A 19,049-nucleotide genomic window follows, 5' to 3' on the forward strand; every position below is an offset into this window, starting at 1 on the left:
TTCAGTAACGGGTTTGATACTGAAATTCGGACTCTATACAGAAATTGAAAAAAAAAAAATGACACTCTCTATAAAAATCCATTTTTTTTTAATTATGGTTTATAAAAAAAATCCTCTATGAATTTTTTTCAGAAACCATAAATAAAAAAATTAGATTTTACCAAACCAACTTAATTGCTTTGTTTTTTTATAAAACCATAAGAATCGAGATGTCATTTCGGTCCCGTTGTTTTTTTTGGATCAAATTACCATTTCGGTCGCAGCCGTTTTCACAGATTTCGAGAAAAAAATACGTTAAAAATTGTGAAAATACCTCAGACCAAATTGCCATTTCGGGTCCCCAAAAAAAAAATTTGGATCAAAATAGCATTTCAATTCTTATGATTTTTGTAAAAAAAATAATAATCATGTTGTTTCATAATTTTTTTTTAATTATGATTTATAAAAAAAATTCCTCTATGGAAGTCAAAATTCGGTACAAGAAATATACCGATACACCCCCATGTACTGAATTTTGGCTTCGGAACAGGGATATTTTTGGTGTGGCCATTGGTGGAGTCGTGTAGCATGAGAGGTACCGAACTTAGATTTCAGTACCCCTGATAATTATTGTAAAAAATAGCACAATCATTTTCATTTGTTATTTTTTTTTAATTACGGTTTATAAGAAAGTTTCAAACTTTCAATGTAGAAATACTCTCCGAAATAATTAATCTCAAATTATAGGCTGTAAGACACCGGTGTTTTCTTCTTCTAAATTTTATTCTAGTGCGGTTGTGCACAACTTCATATTCCATTAATTAGATTGAATACAACTTAACCAGTCGTTGTTTTATAACTTGTCCTAGGTTAGGCTCGCGGTATATGTATTGATTTATTTATAATTAATGGAATATGGAGTACAACTTTATTTTTTTGACAATTGAATCCAACTTAACAATGGATGTCAACCAATTAATTATACATCTTTTGTTTTAGGAAATAATAATAATAATCGAGTTAGAATTGTGCAACACCAGCTATTTGTTTAAGACAAGCTCTATCATTGTGTTAATAGTAAAACAAAATGTAAATCAAATTAAATATTATGAGATGTAATTAAAATGATAATTATCATGCATGTGAAAAAATGACATTTATTTTTCGTCAAATAATAACAAAAGATAAATTGCACAGAACTCGTTAAATAATTTACCTATTATTTCGTCATTCCCCGAGTCTGTGAATTTATTATAAAATTTGGTAAATTTGACTTAATTTGAATAATAATAATACTACAAGTTAATTCATTGTCAAAAATCATTTTTTTTCTACTTTGCCTAAATAACTACACGTCTTACCATTTGCATAATATTTTGTTGCATATACAAAAAAATTTTGGGGATGAAGGTTGCAATTAAGATCATAATTATTATGTAAGATAAGATGCTGAATCAGTTAAACCGGTGTCTCGAGATGTTGTATTAATTAAAGCTCATAATCCGATTATGGCCGATTATTCTCGCTTATTTTTGGTTAATTATTTGACAGTATTCTATTTGTCCGATAACTGCATACCGTTATTTACAACTGGTTCGTACTTTGGCAAACAGTCTTTCCCGTACTAGCTGGATACCAATTAGGCATCAGCCAAAAAGAAAACATAATAATAACAAGAGAAGGAAGAAATAATAAGAAAAAAAACGGAGGAGAGCTGGAGAGGAGAAAATTAATTCTTTGATATGATTGATCTTTTGTAGTTATGCAGTCAAATTTCTAATTATATCAAGAGTCTGGGTTAAAATGCTTTCATTAATTTTGTACTTCAATCATAGTCTACTTCCTTATTTTTCCTTTTTTAAATTTAAATAGTCAATATGAATTGTTCAATATCATTTTCATATTAAAATGTGCTTGGAGACAAAAAAAAAAAAAAATTTAAAAAATAGTAAATAATTTTAAAAAAACATAAAAAATTTGCCCCAGCACATTTTAATATGAAGATGATGTTGAGTGGTTCAAATTGACTGTTTGAATTTTGAAAACGAAAATAAAAATATGAAGCATAAATGGGACAGAAAAAACATAAGATATTTTGACCGTACTCTTGAAGCGGTAGACACAGGATTTTCGTGGGGGGGGGGGGGGGCAAAAAAATATCGAATCGGATTTAAACCCATTGACTAATTGGGTACTCGATAAAAAAACAATGTTTTAACTTATATTTTCCAATAGCCTGACTTATATTTCTGATCCTATAACTTATAATTAATATTACCACTCCAGCTGCCTTCTGATGAAGGAGCTAGCTCTTCTTCATAGCTCAAAATCAGTGCTACTGCCATAGCATATAAATATAAAACATTGCCTGCTTTTGTTCTAATTCTATATTACTCTTACTGCATTTTGTTCTCTCTCTGTTTGGATGCTGGTTATCGCTATAGTTGCTTTTGGGGAATGTTTATCCCCTAAACCTCTGTCGTTTCTTTGATCAAGTAGTTTGTAATATTATCAGTTTCGTAATGAAACGAACTCTTCGGCCTTTTTATCAAAAAAAAAAAAATTAATATTACCAATTATAATTTAAGAAATTTATTTTGATTTTAATACTAAATTTAATCAAAATTACAAATCAAACATCCAGAGAGGGCAAAAAAAATTTCAGGGAGGGGCAAAGTCGATCTGTATCAATAGATCACCACTAAAACTCAAAATCCAGGGAGGGCACCTGCCCCCCTGTGCTACAGTAGATCCGCCCCTGTACTCTTGTATAGTTATATCAATGCATTTTGACATGTAATTGTTGATGTTCTAGAAAAAAGAAACAGTCGTAGTTGGAACTGAGATTGTAGTACTGTTTAATAATTAATTTTTAAACTCTTTGTAAGCCAAAATTATCGGGGACATTAATTATGTTTAGTTTGGTGGAGGTTACTCAACTGTTTTTTTTACTCTATTCAATTGAACTATTACAGTTTTATCAATTGCAGTAAGACAAGTAATATTTTGTTTTGTCGATGCTAATTAATTTACTCAATATTCCCATCAAAATAATAAGTAACATTTTGTTTCTTTTGATTGTACAACTAGTTGATGAATTATAGTTTATTGATAATGATATTTTATGAATTATAGGTTACTGGTAGAATTATTTAGAGGGGCTGTTCGCACTGTGGTCAGTATAGTCAGTTATAATAAGTTGTGTTTCTAAGAGGTTAAAATGAATTTCAAGTTAGTAGAGATTCAAATTATAACTTTGACGCATTTCTGGGTGCAGAACAAATATAAGAAAAAGAAAGGCATTCCCACGGGTTTCTCCTCAAAAAAAGGAAAACACAAATGGTAGGAAAGCATGGCACCGCTTTTGAAGTCTAATTCTGTCCACCCTTTTTGTTATAAAATTTTGGATCTACTGTTAAATTAAATACACGTGTCTTTATGTATTGGTTGGCAACTAATACCTTACTGCTATAACTACAAGGTCACTGGTTTGACACGTAAATCGTCGCCGAGTACTTCGCTTTAATGGCGACAGGAAACCGTTGGCTGAAGCCTGAATCTATTTCTTCTCCAGTTTGTTTTGCTGCTTCTATGAGATAAGGTTTGTTTTGCTCAAAGATAAAACAGAAAAAAAAAATATATATATATATATATATAGAGGAGGGATCAGATGACACCATTTTTTGGTGACATCGGATGACACCGTGCATTTTCAAAGTTCAAACAGTCGATCCAAATCATTCAATTTGATGTATAGGTTAAAATGTGCTTGTAGATCAAATTTTACATTTTTCTGAATTTTTTTTACTATTTATTAAGATGGATACAAAAATTCAACGGTCTGAATATAGCGATTTTGTTATATACTTAATAAATAGTAAAAAAAATTCAGAAAAATGTTAAATTTGATCTTCTAACACATTTTAACATATCCATCAAGTTGAACGGTTTGGATCGACTGTTTAGACTTTAAAAACTTTGAAAATGCACGATGTCATTCAATGTCACCAAAAAAAGGATGTCATTCGATCCCTCCTCATATATATATTAGTTCTGTAATCTATAGAGACGAGAATATGACAGTTTCACAGTTATAGTATTTACAGATTAATTTCTCCATTATCTAACTAACACATGAAATTTATAGTGTTTGAAGATATTTTCCACAATGTCTATTACTTCATAAAAAAAAATGGCTTGTCCAGTGTAAAAGGACTGGAGATGAAGAAGTTTGGTATCTGTAGTTTTCCTCGGGAGCTGGGGTGGGGAGTCCCCACCAGTCAAATTAATGAGTTAGATAGGTAGAAATGAAGATGCACGAAATAAAGAGCATGTTGCCTGGCTGGCGGACTATTTCGCCTGGAGCACTTGACTTGTTTCCGGTTGCTCTGTTGCTGTTGGTCGACATATAACATCAGTACATCACTTATCACTTCTCAGTTACCGAATTCTTTATTAATACCCTCAAAATTTTTTTTTACTGAAATTGACATCGTTTTTTAAATATTTTGAAAAATGTCTTGATCGCTCCACTGTGGAGCGGTTTGTTTCTATACATGATCGTTCATAACAGAGCAGTTTGCTACGATATTTTCTTTTTAAAATTTTTGTCCGACCGCTTCATTATAGGACGGTTGGCTATGATTTTATTTATTATTTTTTTTTAGAGAGAGATTGTTTAGTATGTATAGAATGATTTCGGTCTCACTATTTCTATGACTTCGATTCTTTTTCTCTTTTTGGATACTCTTATTATTTGATTTTGGTTTATATTGGCCTCACAGTAAATATGATACAATCCGAATAAAAAATCTATTAAGAATTAGTAAATAAATCAATATTATTTGAGTTATTTCAAAGCTAAATGTATCACGTGCATTCAATTTGAAATCCGAATGAATTTGTCTAAAATAGTTCAAACCGAGAGGGGAGTTACTTTGACCGAACTTTGGCCGAACTTGACCGACCATAACTTTCTGTAGGAAACTCTGTTTTGATCGTTCAATGACTTTTCAGAAAGGTTGGGAGGAGATATGGATAAATTTACTTTACAAAAAAATATTGTTTAGGGCCTCAAATTACAATTGAAGTTTCTGAAAAATAACGGTAAGTCAAAAATCTATCGTATAAACTTCAAACTTCGATCTAAGTAGCTCTGTAAATTGGTTAAATAATGAACTTGTAAAATACCAACTTGTACTATTTTTATAATTTTTTTTTTTACTATTTTTAATAATTTATGAAAGATGACACAAAATGTCGACATTTTTATTAATATCAAACATTAAATAAAAAAAGCAAATACTCAGGTTCCTGAGTATTTTAAAAAATGTCCAAACTAGTCATTTTTTGGTTGGTTGGATTAAATATTCGGACAGGCCAAGAAATTGCCGGTCAGGTTTTTTTTTGAAATATTTGATAGATTACTAATTTTGATGTATAATTAGCATAATTATACTAAAATACGCTAAATTACGGTAAATTATGCTAAATTACACTAAATTACGCTAAATTCTACTAATTATACTAAAATAAGCTAAATTATGCTAATTATACTAAAATATGCTAAATTATGCTTATTACGCTAAATTATGTTAAATTATGCTAAATTTGGCATAATTATACTAAATTTAACTTAAATGCTAAAATACACTAAATTACGCTAAATTATGCTAAATTATATACTTGTTCTTTTTCATAAAATATTGGCAATTTTCTTTTATTTTTAAGTCATTTTGTGTCATCTTTCATAAATAATAAAAAATAGTAAAAAAATTCAAAAATAGTAAAAAATAGTAAAAAATTGCTATTCTACAAGTTCATTATATAACAAATTTACTGAGCTACTTAGATCGAAAATTAAAAATGAAAAACTTAATCATAAACTTCAACTCAAGTTTTGAGACCCTTTTCTTTATTTTTTGGCAATTCTGAATTTTGAAAAGGGCATGCTTACATAATCATAAACTATGCATGCATCTTTTCGCAATCTTTTCGAAAAGTGGTCATTTGCTGTAATCGGACACTCAAGTGTCGTTTTATAGCCGTTTGAAGTTTCGTCGTCGTTTTTCGCCTTCTCATTGAAGGTATTATCTATCTTGCCTTATCCCTTATCCTAACGTCGCATGTTTACGATAGATGTCTTAGATTAATACATGTACAACATATAAGTGCTTTAGAAATGAGAAAAATGACTTTAAAAAAACTTATACAAATACATTATAACAGAAAGACATATCAAAATTGTTGGAGCATTCATAAACATCCGTTTGAAAGAAAAATGTTTCTCATTTAGCTTTGAAATAACTCAAATAATATTTATTTATTAATTATTCTTAATGGGTTTTGGATTCGGATTGTATTAGATTTACTGTAGGACCAATATAGACCAAAATCAAACTATAAGAGTATCCAAAAAGAGAGAAATTTAGCGTATTTTAGTATAATTATGCTAATTATACATAAAAAAAAATTAATATAACAAATATTTAAAAAAAAAAAAACTGACCGGCAATTTTTTGGCCGATCCGATTTTTTAATTCATCCGGCCAAAAAATGGCTGGTATGGGCATTTTTAAAAATACCTAGCTAATCCGGATATATTCCAACATTAAATAAAATTATTGACAATTTTATTTTATTTTTAAGTCATTTTGTGCTGACTTTTTTTAATATCCAACATTAAATAAAAGTATGAAATATTAATTTCAATAATTTTGAATTTATTTAAATAGATACAAAATCACCTGTTTTTAGATTCTGAACAATCTGTGATTTTCTACCTATCTAAAATAATAGTAAAAGAAATCATACAAAATATAAATTTTTGTCTTCAAGTATATTTTCATATTGAGGTTATGATGAACATATTGTATCGGCTATTTAGACTATAAAAATAAAAATATGAATCCGCAGCACGGACCAAAGTACATTATTCATAGTATCATGAGCGGAGGCAGAAATTTATCATTAGAGTGTCAATATTAGCAAGCTTTTAAATTGAAGAAGAAAATATAATATGGAGGTCTACAGTGAATACAATTAGTAAATTATATGAGAGTCTACTATAGTTGAAACTATGATATTTTAAAAAAAAATTATAGAACAACATGTTAAAACACAATTATTTAAATTATAAATGGATCAATTGATCTTCATTGATCTCAACTAAATCCGCCTCTGCATAGTAACATAGCCTCACTCATTTTTCTTTAACGAAATATTGAGAAATTTTTGCTACCAATCGTAAGTTTTGGAGGTTATTTCGTCCCTTCGAGAATTTCAGAATGCATAGATATTTTTTTTTGAGGTGTAATCGAATATTATTTACATAAATGCGAAATTTAAGCTTACTATATGCAGCCTATAGTTCAGAACAAATTCTGAATTTTACAGGAAATATTTGTTTTGGAAAATCTCAATACAATCAAACCAATTATTGTTGAGTCTAGAGGGGAAAAAAAAACAAAAAAAATCTATGGAACGCTTGCTGGGTAAGCGTCGTTGCCGACGCGAATTGGCCCTCAAAACTCAAAAGGAACGCAAATGCACGAAGAGGTGTATGTGTGTCATTTCTTCTCTTGTGATCACACCTTTTCTATGAGCCTTCATTTGCATTTCCTAGTTGCAAATGTATCTTGTAGTTTTTTTCTTTTTCATCAGTTTAATTAGTCTATTTGTGTTGAAATTTTATATAAGTTTTTTGACATAAAAGATGTAATTGCAACCTGCATTATGAGAATTAACGTGGATAAATTATGACAGTGTCAATTAAACTGTGATCCCTCTTGTAGAAGAATATCACCACTAATGTGACATTTGCAATATAGTTACAAGGATACCAATTTTGAAATTAATTAATTTTTTTGGATATTAATAAAAATTTCGGGAACAATACTCTCTTTGTTAATATAAATTTTTTTTGTCAAACCAACAAACTTTAAATTACATGAATACTTTTCTTTTTTTCAAATTTATATTAAAAAAAAATACTAAATTACTTATGTAACAAATAAATTTTATTTTTTTATATTAAAAAAAAAGACATTTGATAGTAGAAACTTTGATCCCCATTCTCCAAAGAAAAATTGCATATGATTGATCTCAATAATTCGAAAATCTGACTCCGTCTTTGAAAGTATGATAAAATTTTAGTTGTAGCAGGAGATTTGGACTCTACAATCCAGATCACATGAGTATTTTGCATCTTTAATAATACCTCGGATGACGAATATTTTGACGGTACCTGATGTGTATACAACTAAAAACATATGTACTTTTAGCCTACTTGTAATTAAGTGTCAATCTTATGTTAACTTCTCATTATGTTCAGTAGTTAAAACTTTCTTCTAACAAATATATTATTATCTTTAAGTATATTTTAATACCAAACTAGTTGCTTTCATGCTTTGACATATAATTATTAAAAACTTGACGTATAACTAATTGTTTGTTTTAAATATATTTAAACTAGATGCATTTAATACAAATATTGATCTTGAAGATACTTAGCTAATTTATGTTATTATTAGTTTCTTTAACACTTAGAGCATCTACATTCCAGCAACTCAGAGTTTCTAAATAACTGTTAAACACTTTTTGAAAATTAACATCTCTAAAGTTCCTAACTCTCACATTTCTGAAATTAATTTTAGAATTTCTATTAAGCCACGTCAGCAATAAATTAAAAATGAGAAATAATTTAAGTCAATTATTTAGTCATCATAGAGTTTATAAACAATTTCTTAATAAAAAACTTTATTGCGTAGTTTCTAAATAAGAAACTCTTTCACATCTCTAAAACTGAATTAGAAACTGCCACATTGGATTAGAAACTCTAATAGTTTCAGGAATATAGATGCTCTTATGTAATTAAAATTTTAAATGTGCGTCGCAATAATTATGTGAAAGTAATTTGATAGACTATAATAACATTTTCGTACTATCACCACTCACCAGATATACCTTGGTGAATTACAACTATATTTGTTTAGAAAGAACTATATAAATATTAAAAGAAATTAGCTAAATGTTGATAAGAAGAATGTTATTGTTAATAATAAGTAGTTTGATGTTAAAATTACATAGTCACACAATTGTATTTTCAATGAATATATGTTAAAAGCGACTAATTTTATGTATGCTACTGAACAAATATGTGTTTACAGATACAACATAATTTGTTTTTAAATCAAACGGATCAAATAAAGATAACTTCTACCAAGGTGTTTGTGGACTCCGTCATTTTCTCTTTTCCAGTGATATCGCTTTCATCATAAAACAAGACAAAACCAACCCAAGTTGGTTTCATCCAATTATGACATCAATGATCAATGCATCACTATTGCTAAAAACGGTTAGGAGATATAATTAATTGGATATATTTGATTGTCTGATTGGTATTGCTAACTAGTTTTGGGGGTTGTCTACTTGTCTTCCATGATTTATAAACTAAATATAGGTTGGAGTAACACCTTAACTACGTACTATGATTCAAAGCTCGTGCTTTTGTAGAATAATAAGAAAATATCAGATATGTGGTGCCTTCAAGTCTAATTAGAGATTATCATATAACATCATTAAGATTTTGATCAATATAAACCATATGTCTAATACATATGGTGATCATATTGCATCTCTACTTAGAAATGTGTGTTCAATTTCTGCAGGATGCATCTAAAAAGAAATGTTAAATGAACAACAGTTCTTATTAAAAAGATTCTGATCATATCAGTAGAAAAGGAAACATTATTTTTATTTATGAAATGAAGTAGCAAACTTGTACTTTTCATTACAAAGGTGTCGATGTAGATTGAATATTCAAAATATGTTAATTATTTACCTAACATGATCTACCATGCCATGTTATTGAGGGAGAAAAAAATTGTTACTTTGAGATGGTTAAGCTTTCCTCAAGCGGGAAATCGACCCTTCCTCGGAGGACTGGCAATGAGCCGGCTCGGTCCGAGCTAGATCAAGCTCATGATTCGCTTGTTTTAGCAACAAACGAGTCAACATTTGAATCCGAGTTGAAAAAGTGATTTGTGGCTCACTTGTTTTGGCAACGAGCAAGCTGAATCAGCTCGTGAAAACTTGTGAGCCAAAAGCCCAAATATATTATAGATAATGTATTTTAAAGTCTACTACCATAAATTAAATTTGTAACTAAATTCATACATACTAAAATACTAAATCTTCCAATTCATACAAATATAGTTCGCAAAATAAATTCACATAAATTCATATTTGGACCAAGCTGGCTTGCCAGCTCGCGACCGAGCTAAGTCCAGCTCAAACTTGTTAATTTTGGATCAAACTAGTGATGAGCTGTCTCGTTAATAGCTCAGTCCACTAACAAACAAGTTGTTAGCGGGTGAGCCAGATGCGAGTCACAATCGAGCCATGATCTTTTTTTTTTTGCCACCCCTACTTCGTCGTAGCTTGGGAAACAAAATAATAAACTACGAGTAGAAATTGTATTACTCACATATTCAAAGATATAACTTTCTGGCCCCAAATAAACAAACTTGACATGTATAATATAGGGTAAATTTCGCTAGAGGTCACTAAACTTTGTTATTTGTCACGAATTGGTCACTCAAGTTTGATTTGTTCCTTTTGAGTCACTCAACTTTGTTATTTGTCTCAATTAAGTTCTTCTATTTTTTCCATCCAAAATTTTAACGGAATATGCTAATTCCGTTAGTATTTTAGATGGAATATGCTAATTCCGTTAATATTTTGGAGGGAATAAGTATATTCCGTTAATTTTTTGGACGGAATAAGAATATTCCGTTAAATTTTTGGATGGAAAAGTATAGAGGGACTTGATTGGAACAAATAACAAAGTTGAGTGACTCAAAAGGGACAAATCAAACTTGAGTGACCAATTCATGACAAATAACAAAGTTTAGTGACCTCTAGCGAAATTTACCCTATAATATATTAACCAGGTTTCCTATCTGGGTTTGTTTGGGTTGAAATGAACTGAAGCCCATAAAGATCCAACCCAACCCAAACGACTTCAGAGTACACTTCTTCAAAATTCAATTCATTTCAACAGGAACGAACTTAACAATATCACGGATTCAGGGTTGATCTATATTTCTGAAATTTCTTCGAGGAGGAGCAGATTTAAAGTTCATTTCTTGTCTCCCTTTCGAGCCATCAAAACGAGAAGAAATTCAATCCAATCAGTTCCACCTTCGTACTGTTTTCACTAGCCATGGCGTTGTCGCCAGCACTCAGAGAGTTACAGAGAGATCTCGAAAGTGAAGCCAACGCCCTTAGTAAGATCCAAAAAGGTAGCCTCTTTTTGTTCCTGTTCTTCTTTTCTTAACTTTAATTTCCTCTTTTATTTATTCTTTAGAAGGAGACCTAACCCTAGCTTACTTTTACCTGCTACTGTACGAATAGTTAGTTGTTTTTATGCAATAATCGGCTCAGGCTTGATTTAGAGCCTCAGTTTTTGTAAAATTAGCACCGGTCCCAATTTCCAAATGCCAAAAAAAAAAAAAAATGGAAGAAAAAAGTAACCTCACTGGTATAGAAGTGGTACCAGTTTAATACTGCCAGAGGTTTTGGCTCCTCGTTTTCTTAATTCATAATAGGGGTTTAAGTGGCATTCCCAGTATCTGCTTCAACTTGAGGGGATTGATATCCATTATTTTGTTATAACATGCTTTCAGATATATCTAAGAATCACCAGGTAAGGAAACAGTACATAGTCCAGCTGGGAGAGAATGAACTTGTACTCAAGGTACGAGTAATTACTGTTTTCCCTTTTCTGCTTTGCTACAACTTTTACTTTCTATCATATGAAATTTGCCCTGGTACTGGTGTGACATCAACTGTTGCGGCAACGTATCAGTCATGGTTGCTAAGAGTATGCTGTTAGTAGATCTTACTACCCCGATCAAGAAAATGGTCCATGACATAGCTCATTTTCTTTCAAATTTATGTGAGATTCATATTGACATGTATTTTCTTACATCCGTTTAGTATTTTAAACTGTAAACAGTACATTCTCTTGACCAAGTATTGAGAGTTTGAGTGATATATATATCATTAGTTATTGTTATTTGAACAGCATATAATCTGATTTGGGTACTCTCTGGTACGGTTGTTCATTGGGTCGGTTTGGTTAAAAACAAATAAAAATAGTCAAACCAAAGTTTTATCCGGTTTTAAAAAATAGAACTGAACCAACCGAATTTAACCTATCAACCAAATGACAACCAAACTGAAATAGCCGAAGTAAATTTTGGTTTGTTTGGTTGAGCCAAATTTTTCAATTTTAGCCCTCCAAAGCTTGAACTGTACCAGAACCTAGCGAACTGGTACTGCTATGTGTATCAGAACCGAACTAGTTTTAAATAATTATAAAGAAGCATATAAGAAAAAGTAATTGTATAAGTAAACCTGACATGACTGCTTTTGGGGAAAAAAATTATTCATTCTTTGGCGTGTCCAAGTTCGGAGTATTGTAAATTCTCAGCTTGTGGAAACCTGGTAGCATTACCATACCAATATATTCATTTCATACTTTAGCAAATCAGGCTATGTATCCAGTTTGAGATAGAATTAAAGAATTAAAGAATTAAAGAATTTAGAATGCCTAAATGGCAAAGGACCATGTATTTGAGAATATAAGAATTAAAGAATTCAGAATGCCTAAATGGAAATGGACCGTTCCTAAATGACAGACAGCAGTTGAAGCGGCCCGCAAATGAGAGTTTAAGTACTGATCCGAGCTCAATGTAAAAATGCATTTCTCGTACCTCTATCAGCTCTGAATTTCTTCAAGAACAGCTTTCCTAATTGATTTGATGCTGGGGTCCAATTTGAAACCAAAACAAGCTTTTATCGCCATCCAGTGGCGGAACCAATAAGGAAAACATTCTTAGATCCATGTAAAACTGGGTCATTGCCTACCCCTGTGAAGCCTGCAATTCATTTTTCACTGAGTCTGTTTTGATCAGAATTCAAAATTTGAAAATCGGTACCCAATACCCACCTACAGCCTGTTTGATCAGAGCTCGGGAATTGCCGAAGTCGCAGGGGCGAACTCACGAAGCAAATAGAAATTAGCGATTTCAAATCACTAAAGAAAACTGAATCACTAAAAATATTGAAATAGAAAGCAGAGATTTCAAATCGACTGATTCATATGCCAGAATTCTTTCGCTGAAAAGAATTGAGTTAATTCCAGGGAAAAATTGGAAGATATTGAAAGACAGGAAAATTAGAAATTTGTTCTAGTAGAGTTTTAACTTGTCTTATAACAGATACAGTAGTAGTGTATCCAACTATCAATTTTTCCAAAATGACCCTTACCCCTACAAAATTGTCTCAACCGAATTCTTCCAACTGATAATTTCGTTTTTTTCTTAAATTTGTTCAGCGACTAATCAACAAAATAAAGGAAAGACAACTATACTGGGTGGTACTACTAGAATATCATGTGAACTATTATCACAAGTAGAGACATTGAGAATGAAAAATGCGGCTTTAGTAAAATAATTTCATTATGTAACTACATCTCTATTTATAATTTTATACGTCGATAGTTCCTCTCTAGGTCCAGGCTCACAATTTAATTCTAAATTTCTTTCTTTAAATAGTGTCAATCAGAGTATTATCAATTTTTTGTTTTGTTCGAACTTGGTTTTGAATTTTTTTTTTTTTTATTTTAAAGATTTTTTTTGTCCATACTATTTCCTACCCCGATGACAATCCTGGCTATGCCCTTGTCGCCATCTTTATATCAAGTCTAGTATTATAACAATTTTTATAAGTTTTTGAAAAAAAATCATCATCTTAAATTCTTATCATGTCGGAACAAAAAACAAAATTATTGATATCTGAATCAATTATTGGTTAGTTTATAGTGAAATATACTCAACATCACTAATCTATTGTTAGTTGGAACATTTGATTGCTGATTTCATTGTTCTAGAAGATGTTTTTGCATTGCGGTATATTTACAATGTTTGTCTAACTTGTTTTTTACCCATGAGAAGAATTTTGAAAAATATCAAATTTAATCTCAGATTAGATTTTCATATCTAGATCACAACAAATTGTTTATTTGAACTTTGTAACACATGATTTGACTGTTAACATAAGCCACACTCCAAAAAGTCATGCTGGAACTTGTGATCTATTTTACACAGTTGACATTTATACTGTGGTAATTGTTCACTGCTGCAACCTGTTTATGCCGAGAACCAGCCTTCGGTCTAGTGGCAAAGGCAATGCTCTTTGTGTGGGAGGTCGCTGGTTCGAAACCCGAAAGGGACAATCCTCTGTGGATATTAAATAGTTGGGTGGCTTGACCTCCAACCTTTGCTCAAAAAAAAATAAAAAAGACCCGTTTATGCCTGATTTTAAATCTTTGGTTGAATAAAAAAAATCCAATCCCCTATTTAACTTGCTTGTAATACAAAGAAATTATGCAAGTAAAGAAAAATATTAATTTGTTCCCAAAACTATCCTGCTTGTACTATGTAATGAAAAACAGAATCTTTAATAACCCATAAAACTAATATTTTTCTTTACTGTTCTTAGCCCCCATTCCCAAAACTATCCTGAAATTGATGATTTAACTCACACATAAAACTATTATCTTTACTGTTCTTAGCCCCCATTGCTGCTTTATTGAATCATTTTTTTTGTAGGAATTGGATCTGTTGAAGGAGGATGCCAATGTTTACAAGTTAATTGGGCCGGTGCTTGTCAAGCAGGATTTGGCAGAGGCAAGAGCAAATGTTAACAAGAGAATTGAGTACATCACTGCTGAGTTGTATGTTCTTTTATCTTATTATTTATGTGGTTATCTTTGTTTAATTTGAAAAAAAAATATAAAATTATTACAGGGGGACAATGACAAATTTCATAGAAATTTTGCATTTGTCAAGTATTACTATTGTGATATGAGTTGTAAAACTATTGTTTTGAACAGAAAGCGACTTGAGGGTATCTTGAGAGACTTCGAGAACAAACAGACCAGCAAGAAGGAATCTGTATGCTTGCCTCCATTCTCTATCATTTCTATTATTTGATAAGATAAAAAGTTGTGAAGCTTTAGATCAGATGATTTGATTTGGCTGCATAATTTGTTCATGTCTACTTTTAAATGCCTGAAGCACTAGTGCTTGAACTGACATTATTTGTGACTTCTTTGTAGATAATGAAATTACAACAGAAGATACAAGGTGCGCAAGCCGGAAAGACCAAGGCCTAGTCCCATTTTTTAAAAATTACAATGTTAAATTTATACTTCTAGATGTCCACATTATTTGTGACTTCTTTGTCCGATTTGACCATCTTTTAGAACTAAATTACAATGTTAAATTTATACTTCTAGATGTATTAAGAATTGAAAATTTTGCCAGTGTGCGTTTTTTCTGTACTGCATTTTTTTGTGTCTTCTATCTTGAGGGTCACCTCTGAACTTACTCTTGGCTAAACACTTTGATTGTTAATCTTCTGTTATTGTCGTCTCTTCCCTTTCTTTAAGGGTTTACTCGCACCGGTTTTAAATTGGAAAATATTATTAGTGCATCACATGATACTATGATAGTACTGTAGGTGTATCACAAGACAATACTGAAGTGCTGCCATAATTTCTTGCTTTAGCAGTGTATCTTTGGTTATATGATAACGATAGTCTTTCTGATGACTTGACCCATTAGATCAGTATGCATTTTTATTCTTTTATTGAGCATATCATCTTGACTTGCTTTAGGCTTTTTGCTCTTTGGGGATTTTTATTTTGTGCACTCGTTGTGAAACATATGATAGAGTAGAACTAGGATGTTCTTAAGTTCACCGCGTATTTTGGTGAACTCAAGTCTAAAGCCCATCAAATTAGTTTTAAATGACGAATTTGAACTGTTGAAACCCGCTTACTTTACGAGTGGTGCGTCTACATGTGAAAATTTTAAACATTCGAATTAATTTAGTATAAGGTCAAAAAACGTTCAAAAAATGAATGCATTAGAATTAATTTATTAACTTTCTAATTTTGACCGATTTATTTTATACTAAATTAATTTGAATGTTTAAATTTTTCACATGTAAACTCATTACTCGTAAAGTAAGTGAATTTCAACAGTTCAAATTCGTCATTTAAAACTGATTTGACAGGTTTTAGACTTGAGTTCACCAAAAAACGCGGTGAACTTAAGAACATCCTAATTCTACTCCTTATGTGCAAATTCTACTCCTCAGACCTCAGTGCAAGTTCCGCAAAGCACTTGTCAATTGTTTCAACATCAGCAAACAAACGCTTATGCTTTGATTTGAAAATCTTGCTTTTGTGTAGATCTACAAGTACCATTATTGAAAACTGAAAAGTGGTCTTAGTCTCTTAGATCAAAAGTACCAAACCCATGCCATCCATGTGAAAAATATACTAAAAAAGATGCTGAAGAGACTTTTTAATTAAAGGCATCTAAAGTTGTACATCAGATGCTGTTGATCTTGACAAAAATCAGTACAACCATTGTTGGGTTTGATGCGACTGTTTATGAATCTGTTCCACTTGATTGGTTGGATGCAAATTAAAATACTCAGTTTAAGTTTTTATTCTTCCTAGTTCTCTCTTATACAATTTGCATCGGTTTTATTATTGTAGCACATGAATTCGATCCGTATCCTCCCAGGTACCTGACTAAGGAAAATTAGCAATTGACGATCCAGATTAATCTCAACCGGATAAAATTCAATTCAGTGTCTATAAAAATTGTAGGGGTCCGTTTTGAGATTCGTGCCAAGTTAAACTGACGACTCAGATCTAATTGTTTTTCAGTCAGGTATTGCAATGGATATGAATTCCATGAATTCAACTAGTCCACTACTATGCTAAAAAACAAAGCACTTTCTCTAGATAAAGCCTGTCATCCAGTTAGAATACCTAAAGGATTGGAATCCTCTACTGTAATGCGCTGAAGAATTTGGAATTCCCCTAAAATCCCACTGTTTATTTTTATTAAGATATGTGCGCTTGCATAGATATTAATAGATATTAAGACGGATGAACAACTGAGATTTGTCCAGTGCGTTGGAACCGCCGTAAAATCCTCTCGGGAAGTATGGATTTCATTGCCCCAACCCAACATATCTTGGCCATTAATATTAGATCGGAAGGCTCAGATTGTAACCACTAGCGGAATGTACAGTTAGGAGTAGGTTATATAATATTGATGAAAAAGTTCCATATTTATTGGAACCGGTATGGATCTAGAAGGATCATGAATCCGAGACGCACATGCAAGCTATCATAATGATGGGATTGGGGCATCTTTGACTATAGTTTAAAAGAAAAAAAGGTTCTGTCCGGTTTGCAACTTTCGATGGATTGGGTTCGTCCCACAATTGGTGGTGTTATTTGAGCTGTCTGATATATAAGAGAGCGGAGGCGCAGAAATTGAGTCAATAATACAGGAGCGGGAGCGTAGAGCGAGAAATTCAGTTGGGTTCTGTCTTCGGATACATTCGGATATCCGATCCGTATCCGTTAGTTTGCAGTATATTAAGAAAATATCCGGATCCGAATCCGTTTAGTCCGGATACAGATTTCAAGCGGATACGGAGCGGATATCCGTCGGATAATCCGGCTCTGTTTTCACCCCTAGGTGACGGCCATTTTTTTTAATACCCTAAAAAAAAGAAAATTTTAAAAATGTCTTCCAATTTAATTTTTTTTTATAAATGCCCCGACCGTCTGGGCCCGGGGCGGCCCAAAACATCAAGCGGACCGCTCGTCCCACGGGCGGTCTGCTAGAGTACTTTTAACCAGTGCCGAACCCTTCTTCTCTCTCGCTCTCTCCTTTCCCTCCGCACCAGACCAAAGAAAAAAAAAACCCGCTGCTTCGCCATTGCTCCGCCAGCCGGCGCCTCACCACCCTCTCCGCCGCCACACCTCTCCTCTCCCTTGCTCGCTGCCACCTTCACCACCGCTGCACCGCCATTGCCGCTGCCTCGCTTGAGCCGCTACACCGCCAAGGGTTAGAGTTAGGGTTTAATTGTGAATTTGGTGATATGGTTGAATTCAATTAGTTGTTTAATTCGATTAGTTCAATTTGGTGATATGATTGAATTGTGAATTGTTGAATTTTGATTATAGTATTTTCGAATTGGTCGAATTGGTTGAATTGCTCGAATTGGATGCTTTAACGAATTGCTTGAATGTGATAAGGTTTATTGAATTGTTTGAATGTGATATGGTTTATCGAATTGCTTGAATGTGATATGGTTTATCGAATTGCTTGAATGTGATATGCTTTGTCGAATTGCGGATTATGGTAAAATTGGTTGAATTGCTCAAATTGTATGCATATTTAGGATTAAGGTGTATGGTAAAATTGTTTGAATTACTTGAATGTGATATGGTTCAATTTAGGATTTATGGTTGTGATTTGCTTAAAAATTTAGGATTTATGGTCAATTGTTTGAATTGTTTAAAAATTTAGGGTTAGGGTGTATGGTTTAAAAAATATGCATTTTTTTTTTTGCAAATTATTTTTGTGATGTTGAGGATACGATGAAAAGTTTCGGTGATGTTGAGGATGTTTTGAAGTTAGTTGACGAATGACGTGTATATATCAATACAAATTAATTTTGAGTAAAACAAACTATTTTGAAGTATATCAATAATTGTTTAAAAATTGCATACTTTTTGTTTGTAATTACATGTCTATCAATATTTTTTATTTAAATATGCATTTTTTTTGTAATTAAATTGCATGTGTATCAATATTTTTTTTAAATATGCATACTTTTATTTTTTCGCAAGTAAATTGCATGTATATCAATATTTTTTTTATAATATGTATTCTTTTTTTTTTGCAAATTTTATTTGTTTGTCCATTTTCACAATAATTTATATTTTAGAAATTGAATTTTACAATAATTATTATTAATATATAATTACATAATTAATATGTTATATTCTTAATATATTAAATAATAATTATTATAATATATATAATGAGTAAGATCTTTTGATTAATAATTATTGTTAATTTATAATTATACAATTAGTATTTTATTATTAGTAATAATTA

The 19,049-nt window shown here is 31.4% G+C and overlaps 1 protein-coding gene across 1 annotated transcript; it reads left to right on the forward strand.

Annotated features, from left to right (window-relative positions):
* The first annotated feature begins 11,084 nt into the window (after nt 1-11,084).
* On the forward strand, nt 11,085-15,411 carry PFD6 (prefoldin 6). The gene is made up of 5 exons (XM_078321160.1): nt 11,085-11,282; nt 11,667-11,737; nt 14,658-14,782; nt 14,942-15,002; nt 15,167-15,411. The coding sequence occupies exons 1-5, from the start codon at nt 11,204-11,206 to the stop codon at nt 15,221-15,223; spliced, it is 393 nt and encodes a 130-aa protein (XP_078177286.1). The 5' UTR covers nt 11,085-11,203; the 3' UTR covers nt 15,224-15,411.
* Nucleotides 15,412-19,049: the final 3,638 nt, after the last annotated feature.

This window comes from Carex rostrata, chromosome 19 (assembly GCF_964058835.1).
Source record: "Carex rostrata chromosome 19, lpCarRost1.2, whole genome shotgun sequence".
Lineage (NCBI taxonomy): Eukaryota > Viridiplantae > Streptophyta > Magnoliopsida > Poales > Cyperaceae > Carex > Carex rostrata.

What these genes read in the sequence shown, in the direction of transcription:
- PFD6 (XM_078321160.1), top strand. Translation starts at nt 11,204, where the DNA reads ATGGCGTTGTCGCCAGCACTCAGAGAGTTACAGAGAGATCTCGAAAGT. An exon ending in AGAATGAACTTGTACTCAAG is followed by an intron (nt 11,738 to 14,657) that starts GTACGAGTAATT and finishes TTTTTTTTGTAG; the next exon opens with GAATTGGATCTGTTGAAGGA. An exon ending in GAGTACATCACTGCTGAGTT is followed by an intron (nt 14,783 to 14,941) that starts GTATGTTCTTTT and finishes TGTTTTGAACAG; the next exon opens with AAAGCGACTTGAGGGTATCT.